This window comes from Ostrea edulis, chromosome 2 (assembly GCF_947568905.1).
Source record: "Ostrea edulis chromosome 2, xbOstEdul1.1, whole genome shotgun sequence".
Taxonomy (NCBI): domain Eukaryota; kingdom Metazoa; phylum Mollusca; class Bivalvia; order Ostreida; family Ostreidae; genus Ostrea; species Ostrea edulis.
This window is the reverse complement of record NC_079165.1, coordinates 97,985,798-98,004,038: the sequence shown is the minus strand read 5'-3', so window position 1 is coordinate 98,004,038 and position 18,241 is coordinate 97,985,798. Positions and strand designations below refer to the sequence as shown.

Below are 18,241 nucleotides of genomic sequence, written 5' to 3'. Positions count from 1 at the left end.
AAATTTTCGATAAAATTATTCACATCGTACATTTTCCCGTTTACCAAATCAAACGCTTACAAGACTATTCATAAAATGGGCAACTCGGTTTTATATGTACATGTTTTCATATATTTTCTCGTAATTTCGAGATTTTTTCTCGTAATTTCGAGATAATTATCTCGTAATTACGAGATTATTTCTCGTAATAACGAGATATTTTCTTGTTAATTTCGAGATGATTATCTTGTAATTACGAGATCGTTCTCTTAGTTACGAGATAATTAGCCGGTAATAACGAGATCTTTTCTCGTAATTACGAGATAATGGAACGTGAATTTATTTTTACATGATACTAATAGATAGGCTTTCGTACCTATTCTCTCCGTCTGCACTACATCAATGAAGTAGGGAGGTATTACCGTGGCTAACGACGATTAATTTTCTGATATTGATATATAAAATGTACTTGTTTATGTATGTCTTTATCTTTAAAAAGGTGGCAACATGTACATTTTCTTAGGTTATTGATTAAATTAAATGAAAATTAAGGTAAAGTTTTTTCTACTTTGCGCCCATAATGAGACAAAGTTAAATGAGGGTGGAAGCTTCCTTAACTGTAGCGTATTGGTTTGTGATGAAGTCGTGTGAATTTGTTCCATGCACAAGGTCAAATACATGTATACATGATGGGGGTACTTGTGCAGTGATGTGATTGACGCCTTATTGATGACTTGATCGCCAGGTTTTTTTGGACGGCAATACAGTGAACTTTATCAGATTAAAATATCAAATTATTTGAACAACACAACACCAATATAACATAAGGCTGATAACCAGCTTGAAAATCGGTGTAGGGGTGCACAATTAACACACCGCTCTTATTAAGCAGGAACAAAAGAAATTAAAGAGCGTCAAATTGCTAGATATCAACTGATAAGGAGTATGGCATGGATCAACCTTTGCTGGCAAGAATGGGCGTCGCCGAATGGGTATCCATGGGAGTGTGGCCTTAGCAACACGAGTAGAATACGTATGAGTTAGACATGATAAAACGTTACATTGTTCTAAGACAATGTATTTTACAGTGGGGTTATTTACAAGTTATAGTTGTAATCAGCCATATCATTCTAGTGTCGAATTATTCATACCTTGTCGGGCATTCAAATGATAAAACTTGTGAAGTTTATTTAAAGGGAAACAAAGGATTTACGTTTGACTTTTATATTACTAGATAATGCATTTTGCACATAGTAAATTTTCTTTAGACACTGTAAACGACTTTCATATTTGGTATTCCTTGGCGAACGAACGAAACCTCCACGGGGCCTGTTTATTCAATAATCAAACCCACCTTCAGACGACCTCATATAGCATTTTATCAAATATGCAAATTAGATCAAAGTGATTAACAGAATATATCTTTGCTATAGAGCCCTGTGGAAGAAATACACAGTGCTTTAAATCGTCTTTCACGACTGCCAGCATTGGAGATTTGCTGCTAATACGACAACTGCAGGAAAGGATTTATACCAATCTAAGCTATTAATTAACACAACAATGGATTAAGGTGCAGCGAGAAGGCAATGAAAAATTAGTGAAGGATTTTTTGAAAAATCAAAGGATTTTTATAGCCTTTTAGAAGAAAATTTCTAGCATGGCTGCTGAAGTTGCCAATGCTCCGATAAAGACGGATATGGAAATTCCGGAACAGATTCCTCCGGGAAATTGGATGGCTCGACAGTTACGGATGTTGAATGACAACAGCGAAGGGTTGCTACCTCCCTCCGCCGGTTCCAAACGTACATGGGATAAATACAACACTGTCACTCACAAAGACTATTTGGGACCAAGAGAATTCAAGTTGGAGGAACCTGACTATGAGGTGGAGGTAGGAACATTTTACTTTAAATCCAAGTGAAGTCTTATAAGGACTTCCCTAGCAACGAAAGGAGTCCACGAACTTTGCCAATGTAGTAACGTCAACGTTTTAATATACCAATTGTTATTTAAAGACTATCGTAATGTTGGTCATATGATTCTAGAAATTGGCTATAAAATTTGATTCTTTAATTAATGAATATATCATTCTCAGTACAAAATATACAGACACTTAACATTCATTTAAATTCAAAATTACAATATACAGAAGCTATATAGATGTACGTAACAATAGACGCAAGGTTCACTTGCATTATGGACACTTAGTTGTATAACTGAGAATGATATACCTATGGTAGACTTTCAATATCTCTTCTGTCTACCGCATCCTTATTGAGAGGTCGTATGTTCTTGACCCACTCGAGATCTGAACCAAATGGTCAGAAAGGCGTAAAATCGTCACAAGAATTCTTATTTGATTTCAATGACCAAATACAATTTGACATACAACTGTATTGTGGGTCAAAGCCCTTTGCTATAATCTGATTTCTGCTTCTGTATACTTATAAATAGATCTCTTCAAGTTTCATATGTCGATGATTATTGAGATTGTTAAATACATTGCGGCTTGTTAGTGAATATTTTCTATCGGTGTGACTAAGATGATGATGTAAAGATTCAAATTTTAGCTGTTGTGCCCGTGACAATGGGTCATTTAATGACCATTTAAGTCTTTGCTACGGGATTTCTTACAACTCCTCACAATAGATCCAGTACTCGCTTGCTGAAAGACACTGAGAGTATATATATATATATATATATATATATATATATATATATATATATATATATAGCTATTATACAAGTTTTAAGCATTTCAAATTAAATGGCTATTTAAAACATGTCAATTTTATTCCTCCCTTTTGGCCAATGTCACACAATCAATCAAAAATTAATAACAATCATAAAAAACCCTCTGAAATATATTTATATAAATCTCTGAAATAAAACAAAAAATCTCTGAAATATTAACATTATATTCTACAATTGTCAATAGCGATAAAGAGCACGGCAATCATCGCTTATGTCCCTTTCCCATATTCAAATGCTCAGGCACCAATGATTAAATAAGTCTTATTACTTGCAATTAAATATCGGAAAAAATTAAAACTTGTTTAAAATACTGCTCTATCAAAATCTGATTAATGCATTAAAATACTATAAAAGTTAAAGTATGAAATGAACGATCACTCACAGAATTTGATTTTTTCAGTTCATTCTCCGGTTGTATAATAGTTCTAATCCAGATAGATTACTAACAGCAGACTTTCTATTCAAATAAATCTTATCTGGCTTAATTCACCAATCTTTTAAGCCTAAAACATATACCCCGGTACATAACATTAATCACCAATGCGCTGACTTCGGTTAGGACAGAGTGTTCCTTGGGAATAATAAGCAAGGATGTCGACAACCGGGAAACTCCCGGACATCGTGGTCTCCGTGGTATGTATATTTCAGTCTTTTAGCTGGACAACACATAATTCTACATAAGATCCATAACTGTAATATCATTAGGTAAATAAGAATACTAAAAAAAAATTCCTCAAAATCTTGTTATTCATTTTATTGAAAGTATTAAAATCTTCCGAGTTTGTAAATATGTGGTTTTTATGACTTGACTGAATCGAAGAATTCCGTATGGTTAAAAGCGCATGTGTACAATGACTCCGCTTAATAACTGAAACTGAAGGAATTGGGCTAATTATTCACTGCGTATGAATACACTTGTAGTATATAACCACCGCGTATGAATTTTACTAGAATGTAAATATATAAGATATCTTCCTTCTATTTTGAAAGTTTATGAGATATATCTTTAGCCGCTTCACATTGGCTTGTACTAATATTTCATGGAGCCGCTAACGCGCTCTATTGTATAGGCCGGTGTGGAGAGGCTCGACGTATATATCATATCGTACGTGTACTTTCAAAAACCCAGTCTGATCAAAATCCCACCCCTCCCTCACTCCTGTATTTTGATTATCGTCGCGACGACAATCAAAATACGGCAGTATAAGTGAGAGGTGTGATTGAAATCAGACGGTAGAAAACCTACATATTTCTTAAATATTTAGGGCTATATGATCCGTGGATATCGGCCTGGGTAGCTCGGTGCTAGAGCACCTGACTAGTAATGCAGGAATCCCGGGTTCGATTCCCGGTCCAGTAGTAAATCATCTAATTTCCTTTATTACATTTGGTACCGTGACCACACTTGGACTTCAGATGAAAGTCCTGCCAAGGGCAAAAAGAATCTGGGTTGTGTGTCTTCGACTCGGAAGGCGAAGACAATTAAAGGAGGGAGGAGTGTGGTATGTGGACCGTGGATATCGGCCTGGAAACGTCGGTGAATAGAGCACATGATTAGTAATGCAGGGGTCCCGGGTTTGATTCCTGGTCCAGCCCTAAATTATGTCTTCCCATATTGCAATACCAACAATCAGGCTGCTATATCATGATTACAAAGTCATATTTATGTACCATCGTGAATGGTTTAAGAGAATAAATGAAATGAAATGTATCAAGCACCTTGATTTGATGTTTTCAACGTATATGTGTAAGTGTACACGTAAATGATAATCTATTCAAGGCATCATGATGACATCCTAGAGATCCGATGCAGCTCATCAGAGAGGTTTCTTATTTTGAGTGGTAGGATGTGGGTTCGAGCCACGACCGGATCATATTAAGAGTATGATTGATCCTTTGCCAACATTCGACACTGGATATATACGTGATTTTCAAATTATTTCGTATGAAACCTCAGATAATGTTCAATCCAATGCCTGTGTGCCAGCCTAACTGTATGTAACAAATAGACGTTCGACATTTCACTTTTGATAATCAGGGATAATGAGCAGCTAGTGCGGCTAAAAAGGGGAGCGTTACGTGCACACTATGTAACATCAATTTCAGTCAGTGAATTTAGCATTTAGCGCACATTTCTAGAAGAGTTGTCTTTCTTTACAAGAATCCATGAGCCTGAGCCGAGGAGTTAACGTTTGGCAGTTTTCCGGGTAGTGTTTGCCAAATTTCAAATTTACAATATTGCCACAAGTTTGATTAATTTTTGATTAATATTAGACTAGTAAGCTAATTAATTTATACTCATTTGATTATAGCTAGTTTACCTGTAAGGAACCCATTCCGATTATATCGGGACATAAATCTGCAGACATCAAGACATTGTCTTTTAAACTTCAGCACAAACATACTGACATGCGCTCCTTACAATCAGTTCAATAGCATTGTGAATGAACAAAGACAGGCTGAACCCGATCCACCTGCTTATCTCCTCCTTAAACAGTTAAACCATTAATTACAGCTCCTTTAATTGTTTGTTTCAATACAAATCCAGATATGGTGCGAGTATGGGTAAGTCATTTTCAATTATAAAACTAAGCAAACTTCTACCAATTGTAAATATATATATATATATAATTAGCTGTACACCAGCCTTTCAAAATCTATGTGCGCTGTACGTTGGTTTGGCTATCATGTAGCTGCATTACTGAGAATTAGTTTGGGTCGGGGTGGGGGGGTGGGGGGTGGTCAGTGGTGTGTGGGCGGGAAGGGATTATAAACACGTTTAAATATCATATATACAGACTCAATAGCAAAACTTGCGGATTTTAAACTTATTCATCTCTTAATAAGATATAATTACTGCGATGTCAGAGGATTCCTTTTGTTTCATTATATAACAAATATGCTTCTTTTTTCTGACTAGTTGGATCCCCTCCTCATGGATCTGTAATGAGACATATGGCAAAATGCCCATTAATAATCTGTTATGTGATGTAATATAGCAAGGATGTAGCTCGAGCTTAAAAAAGTCAGAAAAGGATTCTGTTCTGATCCTTTTTCGACTTCTTCTCCGGTGCAGCTGTATTCCCAGTCACTATATTTGTTCAAATGTTGCTCTTGTGGCCGCGGACAAGTGCTGCGTTCAACAGAGACGCGATGTAGTTCTCTGGCTGCATGCGTTCAACAGAGACACTTTGTAGTTCTCCAACTGCATGCATAAATTATCAGTTTCCTAGTTAACAATAGCCAGATATGCAATTTTTCCCCCTGCAATGTTTGCGACCTTCACCTTCCGTGTAATAAACCAAAGAAAGACATTTTATTATATATATATATATATATATATATATATATATATATATATATATTTCTATACTTTATTTGATATAAATACTTTCAAGTACGTAAAATATATATAGCATTGACCTATAAGATTTTCGGGGGTGGGGGTGGGGTTATGAACTTGTAGATAATATTGTAGATTACTAATAATGTATGACAATTTTATGAATTATTGTAATGGGAGAGGGCAATTTTGTGCCTAATCCCTTTGTCAATAAAATATATTCAATTCATTTAAATAACAGCTGAAAATCACCTGACCGTAACTAGTCTCCATATTTGGTAACGATTTCCATATCTGAATGATGGTAAATGGAAATAGTCCAGGAATAGTCTATTAAAGCAGGAATCCAAGAATGACAAACTCTAAATTCACAAAATAAAAAAAAATAAAAACCAAAAAAAAAAAAAAACCACCATTGTATAACAAATGTAAATGTTATTTATTATGCTAAATTCAAACAAAAGGTAAAATATAAACCAGAAAACATATTTTCCAAAAACTTCAACAATGTCGCGAAATATAGGTTGCGGAGTTTGTGGAATGTGTCATATTCACGGAAGATGCACGCGGACAGACGGCACTAAATCCGGATCTAACCAGATTGAAACAAAATGTGTCTTCCAATGACAAGCAATAGATTTCAATGGAAATTGTGTATGTGGGGGAAATTATCACATCGGAACTTCAAACAGTTATCACTTTGAAAACAGTTGTAAATGTAAATACAAATGTACTTTTAAATTGACCGTTCAAAATGCCAATATGGTCACCATGGCTTTTAACTGACCAAGACAAAATCTTCTGTTACGAAACATGTGTGCTGTTGCATGCCAGGTTATCGTACCAGATACAAGTGTTGTCAACTTTAGAGCGATCTCAATCTTAATATTTCTATTGGGTTAAAACTCAGTAATGCAATATTATTTTCTTCTTCAGAATCACTGCATGCAAAATCTTTGTTTTTAATTTTCAAACTTTATACAAGTATTCGACTCATTTGAAAAGTTAAGACTCTTGAGAATCTCTAGTTATACCTAGCGACACAGAGCTATACTGGAATCAGGTTGTCGTACTGTCCGTATGTCCGTCGTCTCAAGGGATTTTCCTGTTCACGTGGAGTCGCCACACTTTACACACATACTTGCAAGATGATCGTATCGATTTTGAGGTCAAAGGTAAAATGAACTGGACACTGATATAAGATAACGGTGTCTGGGCCTTTAGTGATAACCATTTTCAACTGAGTCACCGTACTTCAAAACACTGACGGTTCAGAGAATGAGAATGATCCCTAGTTATTCCCGGATCATGATTGATTTCCTCTTTTATCTGGGTCCACCATACTTTTCACACATACTTATCCAAATTTTGAGTTCAAAAGATCAAAGATCAAGCAAACTGGTTTCATGACCATAAACCGTGACAGTGATCAATCCCATAATTCTCATATATAATACAAAAATTAAGAGTAGGGCAAACACGGACCCCTGGACACACCAGAGGTGGGTCAGATGCCTAGGAGGAGTAAGAATTCCCTGTTGACCGGTCATACTGCCGTGCGCCCTATATCTTGATCAGTAAAACGGAGTAATCCGTAGTCAAAATTAGTACGTGAAGAACAGCCTAACAATTGGTATGAAATACATTAGGCAGCATTTTACCCACTGACAAGTTATATTTGTAAATTGGACCGTTATAACGACGATGGGATTTACAAACTGCTGATGTAAAAGAGACTGTTGAAATCTCTAACATTAACGTCTTGGTCAGTAGATTGTATCGATTTGAGAACTAATCATATGCAGAGCATGCTCTTGTGTATCGAATCAGCGGAGAGACATAAACGCCACACGCAGGTGATAATGGAGTATTGCTACATTAATATGGGAAGTTGACGACGGAGAAGCTGAAATCATCCCGACTGTCATAAGTTGATTTGTTACTTTGCCGTTAACATCTATGTGCAATAAAATATCCAAGTATGAAGCAGATGTAGAATACTTTGTGATGTCTTTTATTTCGAGTCCACTGGGATATACTAGTATACCGAACCGACATATGAATGAAAATGAGTATTATCAACAGACAAAACGTCGTCGATATATCTAAATGTCGAGTTGAAGGCCACAGCAATATTTTGTAATCCTGTATCATATATCGTAGACTTGATAAAATGACACAAATCCTTTATCGACATTTCAGATCATATTTAAAATCTTCATCACCATGAATTTCTATTCTATGGCTTTTAACTAGCCCCATGACCATAGACTGAGAATATATTTTTGTCAAATTTTCAGATTGAACTTATTCATGAAATTTTCAGATTTACAAGCCAAAGAAATTCATTTTGAAATAATATTTTGAATTCGATTCAAAATGACAAAGAATTCATGTGATTTTAACAAGGCAAGCTTAAGGAGATATACAGATTCTTATCTTAGACTTTAGTCTCTTCTCAGTTTATGAGGTCTGGACTCTGATACAGAAATCGGTTTCCGGGACTTAAATGGTTTTCCTTATCACCTGGGGTTCCTGTATTCACCCATTCTCTCACCAGAGGGCACGCTACGCAAGCTTCTCTTGTTGTGGAGCGTAGCGTAACGCCCTCTGGTGAGAGATTGGTATTCACCATTGGATGAGGATGACCCTTATCGATTTTGGATGAAAAGGTCAAATTTCAATCAAAATGGACGCTGATGTACGAAAACGGTGTCTGGACCTTCCTAGATTTTCCTTGTCATTAATCTGAAACTTCATAGTCAGACTCACCTTTGACCCTATCATCATATGGGTTAAAGGGTTAAGCAAATTGGGCATTGATAGAAGAAAATTGTCATTCTGTCATATGTTCCTTATCACATGGAATCACAACGTATAACTGTTAAAGAAGTTAAACACACTTTCCATTACCCAGATATATATGCTCCATTTCTATTGTGCTCTCAGCTGCAGGGAGGGTATATCTACGCTTAGGACAACAGCAGGTACAACTGTAGTGTATACAGCCCAAACCCTCTATACTCTTACAACTGTATACAGCCCAAACCCTCTATACTCTTACGAGTTTCTATATGTATAGATTTGTCAATAACATATCCACAAAACAGCTTACCAATATCTGATATCAATTTCTGCAAGTTGCATTACAATGTTTTTAATGAATAGAAGAGAAAAAAGGATTCATTTCCCTTTAATTATTTTTCACCCGACAATAAATTTCTCCATAATCTCCCAAAAACTAAATCTACCCCGATAATCTTCAATATCTAGGTTATGCATGAATGATAGAAGCAATTAACAAATATTGATATGGGGGATAAGAATTTTAATTTTAAATGGCTTAATGTTTACTGTCGGAGCTCTCGGTAACCAGTGTGCGCTGGTGTCGTTTAAACTGTCAGGTTTGGTGTTTCGCTGTCTACTGTTCATTTTGAGGGCACTGTCCACACTTTCACAGATTTCATAAATTCAGCATTCGTTATTTTTTTTTTCTGTGTTCACAGCCCTTCCAGAGAAAGAGGGAAACGGTGGCCGACATCATGCTGGCCCCAAACAATCGCCAGGTAAGGATTTTATGTGTGTTTGTGCGTGGACACTTAGTGACATAATCGTGTCGTGCTTGTCAACAAGCTACACTGTACCATAATATCTGCTTAAATCTAAAATGTTATTTTGTGATAATCTTCTCTTGGCCAATTATCACTATTTTGACGCCTAAAATTATGATATCAGAAGGTTAATCTAATTCGTTTGGCTTTCAAAAAATCCTGTCTTGTTTGTAAAGGCGAACTCGGAGTCAATTTGGTAAAAAGTTCAGAATAGATGTATATTCTTGTAACCCGAATTCCATCCATTTATTCAGAAGTAAAATGGTATGTTTCAGCTTTAAGTAGGCATTCATGTATCTTCTGGCTGTGAATATCGAGAAAGTCGATATATAGAACGTAAAGGATATCCCTCGGCGATCTAATTATCTACAATCTGCGATCTTTGGATTCATTTAGATGCTATGAAAATTCAGAAAATTGGTGGTTTTTAGGTATTCTTGAGTAAAACGAATTGACTCTGGACATTGTTACCGGTGATCACGTAGGATTTGTAGTTGTAGTCACAATTACTTTTTACCTGGAATAATTGAAACCAAAATACAGACCTGTATGTGCCATTAATAACATATTGTCAAAAGAATGTCTCAAAGAAATTGAATAATCATGTAAAGTCTTTAGAATATGTGGTAGACAACAGGTTAAAGTTAAGCGTATGTCAAAGCAATAAATTATACTTGATAATACGTTTACGTTCTGGAGAAGTTAAACACGAGCTAACTTTAAAATTAAACTATGAAATAACCCCTTTCTTCCCTACTGCGCTCACAGAACTTTAAACCCCTACACAGATGAAACTAGCACGGGATCGAATAAGTTTTGATTGAAGTATTTACAATTTGCGTACTTTTTGTAATGACTACTGTCTACCCCTTTCAGTGATTTTCTGGTTAGAATGCTTCAGCGATCCTAATTCAACAAACAATGGTTCCTTTTTAGGCTTCAAACCGGAGCGCTCCAATTTATCAAACTCTGCATTTTGAGTGTTTAGTAATTGCAGTTCATCGATCAACTCTTGTTTCACCAGTTTTGCTTTGTCATTTCAGAAATGCTAATAAAAAGCATTGATGAATCTATGTACATTTCATTCATTCAATAGCTACCAATGAACGATAAAGAAGAATAATCAATCATTTACCACAATGCAACGTTTGGTCATGATTTCCAAATTAACTTTGTTCTTATCCAAAGCAAACACAACCGAAAATTTTTATTAAGGACCTATCTAAGCATACTTTATATGATTTTCAAAAAGCATAAATTATTTATTCCTTTAAAAACAATACGCATTTATCCAAATGTTTGTCCGTTTCTTCGTCCGCAAGTTGTCTTGAAAAGTTTCATTAAAATTAGGGGAAATGGAACCCGAAAGGTAATTGATTTTTATTCGACCTCTTGAAACGACGTGGGTGGAGGAATGCACTTTCACATCAAACACAATTCATATAGCACCCAGTTGTGTTAACGATTGTATTAAATATACGACAGCACCTTTTCAGTTCTCGTGTTTGGAGAGCGACCGTCTGCATTTTACAACTTCGTTTTACGGCCTCTAGCCTGTGACAACTTCCCATTGAATTCAAATTCATATTCCACAGCCGAGTTAAACCATTCGCAACGACACTTCAGGATTAATTCAAAATACATGTAATACTGTTTATCTAAATAAAGCCTCCTTAACTTGAAATTCAGTATAGAGTATATTTATTTAAAAAAAAACAACAACAAAAGACTATTACTTTGTGAAAAGAACATGGTCACATAATAGGTGGTCTAATGTGAAATTACATTTTAACCTGTTTCGCCCGTCAGATGGCGTTTGGAATAGTGTCATTTAAAATACATGTATATTTAAATGTATTACCACCTCAACAAACCTCACATGTAGCTTTGTCAGGTGAGGAAAAATTTAATCGATTTTGGGGTCAAAAGGTGAAGGTCACTACGGGACCTTGTAGACACTTATTACTAAAGGCATCCCCTGCCTTGCGGGAGTCTTGTTTCAAGTCTAGTATTCTCTTTAGAGAAGTGGACAGGTATAGTCTACATCCGTGTATAGGCTAAGACTGTCCACTTCTCTACAGAGAGTTCTGAGTACAAGTCTAGATCAGCTCCCGTATCGCCACGTATATCAGATCAAGGAGCGGATCAAAGATCTTATAAAGAAATCACACAGTGTGTTTGTTCTGTTTTTTATATTCTAGTTGGAAAATTATCTTAAGCACATCAGAAAATTTCTCCAACTGAAAAATGAATCAATTGAAGTATTTTCTAATTATGAATAAATGTATCCGATTCCAAACACCTCGCCACAGGCCGACTTGGAGGGAATTTATCAGAATTAAGTAGTTCCACAGTCTATGGAGCCCTAACCAAAATTGAAAATTTTTATATTCACCTACATGATAATATAAAGTTACCAAAAAATCGCGTCTTCATTGAAGCAAAATCCAAAATTTTGTGCTAACAAAAATCAAATACATATCGAAGTTAGAGTGCAATGAGAGAATATGGGTGTCTATGACTAAAATGTAAATTCTAATTTTACAGACATTCAACAACTGGCAAATGCCCTCTCGTTTTACCGGCACTGATGACAACGTCGAACACTATGATCCGCCTCTTCACCTAAAATCTGAAGCACCAGGTATGAAGGATATACGCAGAATAAACCAAAGCAAATCATAAATATCTGTAGTCTAGTATTGACAAGATAAATTTATCGAATTTCCTCATCATTTGCAGTGGGAGGATTAGAGACAGTAGAGGAAGAAATCCATGCCTTGAACATTTCCCCCACCCCTAAAGCTCCGTCCCCTATCAAACGATCATTGACCAGTTTACAAAAACCTCAGAAAATCAGTAGAGAAAATTCACGTGAGTAGACTTAGTTTGAACTCAATACAACGTATATATAGTAACATTAGACTCTTGGAGCAGCTAGTACATCTCTTTTGATCAGATCACATGGTATGTACATAGTACTTAATCTAACGAGAATAGACACCCCCCAGGGGATAAAGAATTGCATTGAGCAAATGGAAGGCGTTATACTTTCAGAAATGATTGGATTATCCGATTGACTGTTATAGTCATTCGGATAATCCAATCATTTCTGAAAGTAACAATTACAATACTAATTTAGAACTATTAGAAGAACCACTGACCGAGTCAAACTGTACTATAAAACAAACTACATGTACAATATATTTCTATTAAGTTTTATGATGAATTTGGATGATTATAGATCGCATTATTTTTTTTAGTACCAGAGCTTAGGTTAAGATCATGCAGTCCCAGGAAAGAGCCAAACGGGGGATTCAAATCACCAACCAAACTTGGAGATGTTACAAGATCAAGTCCCGCCATGCTGAGGAGCAAGACTGACATGCATTATCAGGTACCAATGGTGGACCGTAGCCTTAACAATTTTGGGGGGCTCACTGCTCGGGAAGATAACGCCTTACGTGAGGTTAGAGGCCTAACTTTATGTAGTGACCGTTATCAAAGCATATACTGTATAGATTCCTTTATCTTACGCGAGTACTTAACATGACGAAATGACTCATATCTATATCTATATATATACATTGTATATCAAATCACATGAATTCGCGTGTGCTTCGTTGATTAAAGCTCACATAGAAAAATAAAAGCGTATAATTTTATTTCGCGAGTGACGCCTCTCGCGAAATTACGCGATAATAAATTCCTCGCGTATGTTTAGGAATCTACAGTATACATGGAGTAATTATATCCACTTACGCATCGTGCATTTTGTTGCATTCCAGGAATTTAGACAATCTCTTCATCCCCATGTTTTGGATAAAGCGGAGCAGTGGATGAAATTAGCTCCAAATGCGGACAGAAAGGTTATTGAGAAGGTGTTGCGTATGGCAGAGAAGAAGCAGAAATTAGGGGGAACTCTTAGTAAAAGTTTACAGCCAGACGCTAAGGATGCTGTCGATAAATGGCTTTTGGGTGCCAACGAAGCAGGCAAGTTAAAATATCTATTTCTGTTAATGAGTTTGAAATACTCTCGGATTCTAGTTGGTTATATTGTTTCTTGGTGTTTTTTTTTCCCCAGAGCGTCATGTGGCTCTTAGATTTTTCAATTCACTTGCTGGTGAAAAATTGATGGGAAAGACCATAGGGGAGCAGAAAAAACGCTTGGAACAGGTCCTCAATGCATTAGAAAGGTAATCCTTGGAGATATGACAGGCTTTCTCAAAATATCAATCAGTTTAATTATCTAACATTGATTTTTTAAAATCAGAATTTGTAAAGTTTAATAATAAACGAGTTGAAAAGAAACAAACTGAACAAAACTATGGATCCCGTATAAGTGGCGACTCTCTTTTCAGCGAGGATGGGAACTTTCCATCATATTTACGGTATTTACTTTCTCGTGTCATGCTTCCCTTTGTAGTTGTAGACCTTCAGTCTGTCACCAAACTCGGTTACACACTTTGCTATCAAGAAACCCCCTTTGTTGCAGAATTATTTAACACTGACTTTCTTTGCCCTTTCTTTTGAGGGCATTCTTGTAAAGTAGGTAAAAAGCTTGTGTTTCTTCCACCTCTTTTTTTTTTTTTTTTTTACCTTGTATAAATTCGAATTCACTTCGGTCTTCTTCTGTTCTTTGTTTTCAGGGTACTTGCAGTAGAAAAGTCTTGTGCTTCTATCGTCTGATCTTGTATCGGTTTAATTCTGTCTTTTTGTTATCTTTTTTTTTCACTTGTATTTTGCTCCAAAAGCAATGTGCATTTGAATGAACAGGTGAAGGCAAACATTAATCAAATAAACTTTCATTATTTCCCACATACTCTTTTAAAAGCTTCAATTCATTCTTCCGTTGCCGTATTATTTCAGTGGGAAAGGAAATGGACCATACGCCGATACTAGTAAGATAACCATAAAGGGACGAACTGCGGGGCAGAAACATTCACGTTTTAACCACCTTCGCCTACTGTCCCCTGGCACACGAAAAGACCGCTGGATGCACACCACGTGGCACCACCTACCGGAGTACAAGAACGACGACCCTGTGCAGAACTGGAGTTCTCACTACATTCGTCCTCATGCTGTTATACCACGCCATTTTGTCATCCATCCTGACTGGGGCTAAGATACTGCACAACTTCAGCAGTGTATCACTGTTTTCCCCTCTATACTGTTTTGAACAGTCTGTGATATTTTTATAATTAAGTTTTTGTAACAATCTTGTACCTTTTTGTACTCTTACTGTTGTGATATTAAATTAGTACAATATCATCATGTTTCCTGTTTTCTTTCAAAATACATGTACCACACACAGAAAATAAAATACATATACCACACGCAGAAAATGAAATTTATATACCACACACATAAAATAAAATACATAATATATACCACACACAGAAAAAAAACAACAAAAACTGTTCTGTAAGTGTATCTAAATTTAATTAAATAAGAAAAGTATAAAATATGACAAAACATTTGTTGCTCAGCAAACAATTTCATTTTGTGAAATATGACAAAAGGATGTCATTAGAATCGTTCTATATTTTGAGCATTCACAGTGGTATAAAGATCTAGTCATAAAAACTTGGGCTGGTCCTCACTGTCTGGTGTCCATGGTGTTTTGAAAAATGTTGCAGGAAGAGGATTGCAGTGTGTGGAATCAAAGTCTACCATATAACGTGATGCCTACAAACAAAGTCCATTAATCAATATGTCTCCGTCATGACATTGGGTTTCAAAGAGTTATACTTTATATAAACAAGAGGCCCATGGGCCACATCGCTCACCTGAATCACCTTGGCCCATATCTGAAGACTTTCCATATATATTTGCATGTAAAACCTTAGTCCCTATTACAGAGCTGTCAACATTATAAAATGGAAAATAGTAAGGCGGGGGCCTAGGCGGCCCCCTGCCGCTGGTTTTTTTTATGAATAAATATGTAACCTGAGCAATTTTAGGCATACTTCAAATCCAAATTTAAAGAAATTAAAAATACTAATTGTTATGCATTTTATAACTGCAGATCGTCAAATACATCTTTTATTGATTTTACTTTCTAAAACTTTTGTTGTCAGTTATTCTGGCAAGTGTTTTAATGTCATTTTCCCCGCCGTGAGATGCTGAAGTTTGTCAAACAGATTGTACACTTATCATACAAACTCCCCCTTTCTGACTTTGAAACAAATAGTCGTTTACAGAGTACTTGCATATTTTTCTTTGAATTTCTGGCTCTTCTTTGGGGGATTATTGTTGTTATTTCCATCAACACATGCCTTATGTTTAGTAGCAGCTGCCATATTGTTTATTTCAAAGCATTAAATGATCGAGATTCTGTATATATATAGACTATGCAAACAAATGTAGTAACGACTATGGCTTGTTTATTATAAAAGTAAAAACCAATGACGAACAGCTCTAAAACTTTCGAAATGTCAAATAGGCGAAAATCGGAAGATATATATATTGAAATCGTAAGGTGTATTTTCGGTCCAAAAATCGTAAGCCTTATGCCAAAATCGTGAGGGTTGGCAGCTCTGCTATTATGGCCCCAACCTACCCCTGGAGGCGATGATTTTTGCAAACTTGAATCTACACTACGTCAGAAAGCTTTCATGTAAATGTGAACTTCTTTGGCCCAATGGTTCTTGAAAAGAAGATTTTTAAAGATTTTTCATATATATTTGTATGTAAAACTATGATCCCCCTTGTGGCCCCCCCCCCCCCCCCCCCCAAGGGAGCCATAATTTGTTAAACTTGAATCTGCACTACGTCAGAAAGCCTTCATGTAAATATCAGCTTTTCTGGCTCAGTGGTTCTTAAGAAGAAGATTTTTAAAGATTTTCCCTATATATTTGTATGTAAAACTTTGATCCCCTATTGTGGCCCCATCCAACCCCCGGGGACCATGATTTGAACAAACTTGAATCTGCACTATATCAGGGAGCTTTCATGTAAATCTCAGCTTTTCTGGCTCAGTGGTTCTTGAGATGAAGATTTTCCCTATATATTTGTATGTAAAACTTTGATCCCCTATTGTGGTCCTATCCAACCCCCCAGGGGCCATGATTTGAACAAACTTGAATCTGCACTATATCAGGAAGCTTTCGTGTAAATCTCAGCTTTTCTGGCTCAGTGGTTCTTGAGAAGAAGATTTTAAAAGATTTTCCCTATATATTTGTATGTTAAACTTTGATCCCCTATTGTGGCCCCATCCTACCCCCGGGTACCATGATTTTAACATACTTGAATCTGCACTATATCAGGAAACTTTCATATAATTAAATCTCAGCTTTTCTGGCTCAGTGGTTCTTGAGAAGAAGATTTTCCCTATATATCTGTATGTAAAACTTTGATCCCCTATTGTGACCCCATCCAACCCCCAAGGGCCATGATTTTCACATACTCAAATCTGCATTATGTCAGGAAGTTGTCATGTAAATCTCAGCTTTTCTGGTTCAGTGGTTCTTGAAAACTTCCTGACATAATGCAGATTTGAGTATGTGAAAATCATGGCCCCTGGGGGTTGGATGGGGTCACAATAGGGGATCAAAGTTTTACAAATATATAGGGAAAATCTTTAAAAATCTTCTTCTCATGTAAATCTCAGCTTTTCTGGCTCAGTGGTTCTTGAGAAGAAGATTTTTAAAGATTTTTCCTATATATTTGCTTGTAAAACTTTGATCCCCTATTGTGGCCCCATCCAACCCCCAGGGGCCATGATTTTAACAAACTTGAATCTGTACTATGTCAGGAAGCTTTCACGTAAATTTTAGCTCTTCTGGCCCAGTGGTTCTTGAGAAGATTTTTAAATGACCCCACCCTATTTTTGCATTTTTGTGATTATCTCCCCTTTGAAAGGGACATGGCCCTTCATTTGAACAAACTTGAAAGCCCTTCACCTAAGGATGCTTTTGACCAAGTTTGGTTGAAATTGGCCCAGTGGTTCTGGAGAAGAAGTTGAAAATGTAAAAGTTTACAGACAGACGACGGACAACAGGCGATCAGAATAGCTCACTTGAGCTTTCAGCTCAGGTGAGCTAAAAAAGGAAAACTTTTAAAGTATCTGATTATCAGCCCTTTTAAGTAATACAAAAATCTAACAGAACTGAAACCTTACTCTTGTGACTTAAGGTGAGTACTACTTTGTATTGAACTTTTGAAATTGACTCTGTATACAATGCAACACTTATACACCGTAGTCAAAAATTAAATAGAAAACAGAATCCATGGTCCACACTGACATAGATTGTTCTGAATATGTCAAGAGAGTTCAAACCATATACAGTTGGGAATATATCCATGAATTAGGTTCATAACATTTTACAAAAAAAAAAGGGGGGAGGGGACTGTCCTTGTACATGATACACCTCTCAGATGTTTATTCATCATAAGGACAAAATCATGTTAACCTTGCTACAACAATTAACTTGTCAATACTACCTCTTGAATTGTTCAGATAAATATAGAAATGATATTTCAAAACATATTTTTATTCTATTACATGTATTTAGATAATTTCTTTCACATGGTATAAATTACTGGTACTTAA

At 36.1% G+C, this 18,241-nt stretch overlaps 2 protein-coding genes across 7 annotated transcripts in view; one reads left to right on the top strand and one right to left on the bottom strand.

The window, feature by feature from the left end:
* The first annotated feature begins 1,006 nt into the window (after positions 1–1,006).
* Positions 1,007–14,958, top strand: LOC125681034 (uncharacterized). Of its 6 annotated transcripts, none has more exons than XM_048920926.2 (9): positions 1,044–1,870; positions 9,583–9,642; positions 12,235–12,331; positions 12,430–12,561; positions 12,951–13,084; positions 13,476–13,680; positions 13,772–13,883; positions 14,049–14,078; positions 14,557–14,958. In XM_048920926.2, exons 1-9 carry the CDS (start codon positions 1,637–1,639, stop codon positions 14,810–14,812), a joined length of 1,260 nt encoding a protein of 419 aa, XP_048776883.1. In that variant the 5' UTR covers positions 1,044–1,636; the 3' UTR covers positions 14,813–14,958. The 6 variants fall into 6 exon arrangements, with proteins under 6 accessions (XP_048776882.1, XP_056011673.1, XP_048776883.1 ...); XM_048920924.2 differs by having other exon boundaries at positions 12,951–13,156; XM_048920927.2 differs by lacking the exon at positions 1,044–1,870 and adding an exon at positions 3,280–3,366 and having other exon boundaries at positions 12,951–13,156.
* A 147-nt stretch (positions 14,959–15,105) lies between these two features.
* Positions 15,106–18,241, bottom strand: part of LOC125681032 (phosphatidylserine lipase ABHD16A-like) — a 24,229-nt gene continuing 21,093 nt past the window's right edge. The window contains exon 19 of the mRNA XM_056155697.1: positions 15,106–15,375. Coding sequence (XP_056011672.1) covers positions 15,265–15,375 — 111 coding nt within the window. The 3' untranslated portion in view covers positions 15,106–15,264. The remainder of the gene's footprint in view (positions 15,376–18,241) is intronic.

Coding starts and splice junctions, on each gene's coding strand:
- LOC125681034 (XM_048920924.2), top strand. CDS start 1,637: ATGGCTGCTGAAGTTGCCAATGCTCCGATAAAGACGGATATGGAAATT. Junction 1,871..9,582: donor AACCTGACTATGAGGTGGAG/GTAGGAACATTT, acceptor CTGTGTTCACAG/CCCTTCCAGAGAAAGAGGGA. Junction 12,332..12,429: donor CCTAAAATCTGAAGCACCAG/GTATGAAGGATA, acceptor CATCATTTGCAG/TGGGAGGATTAGAGACAGTA.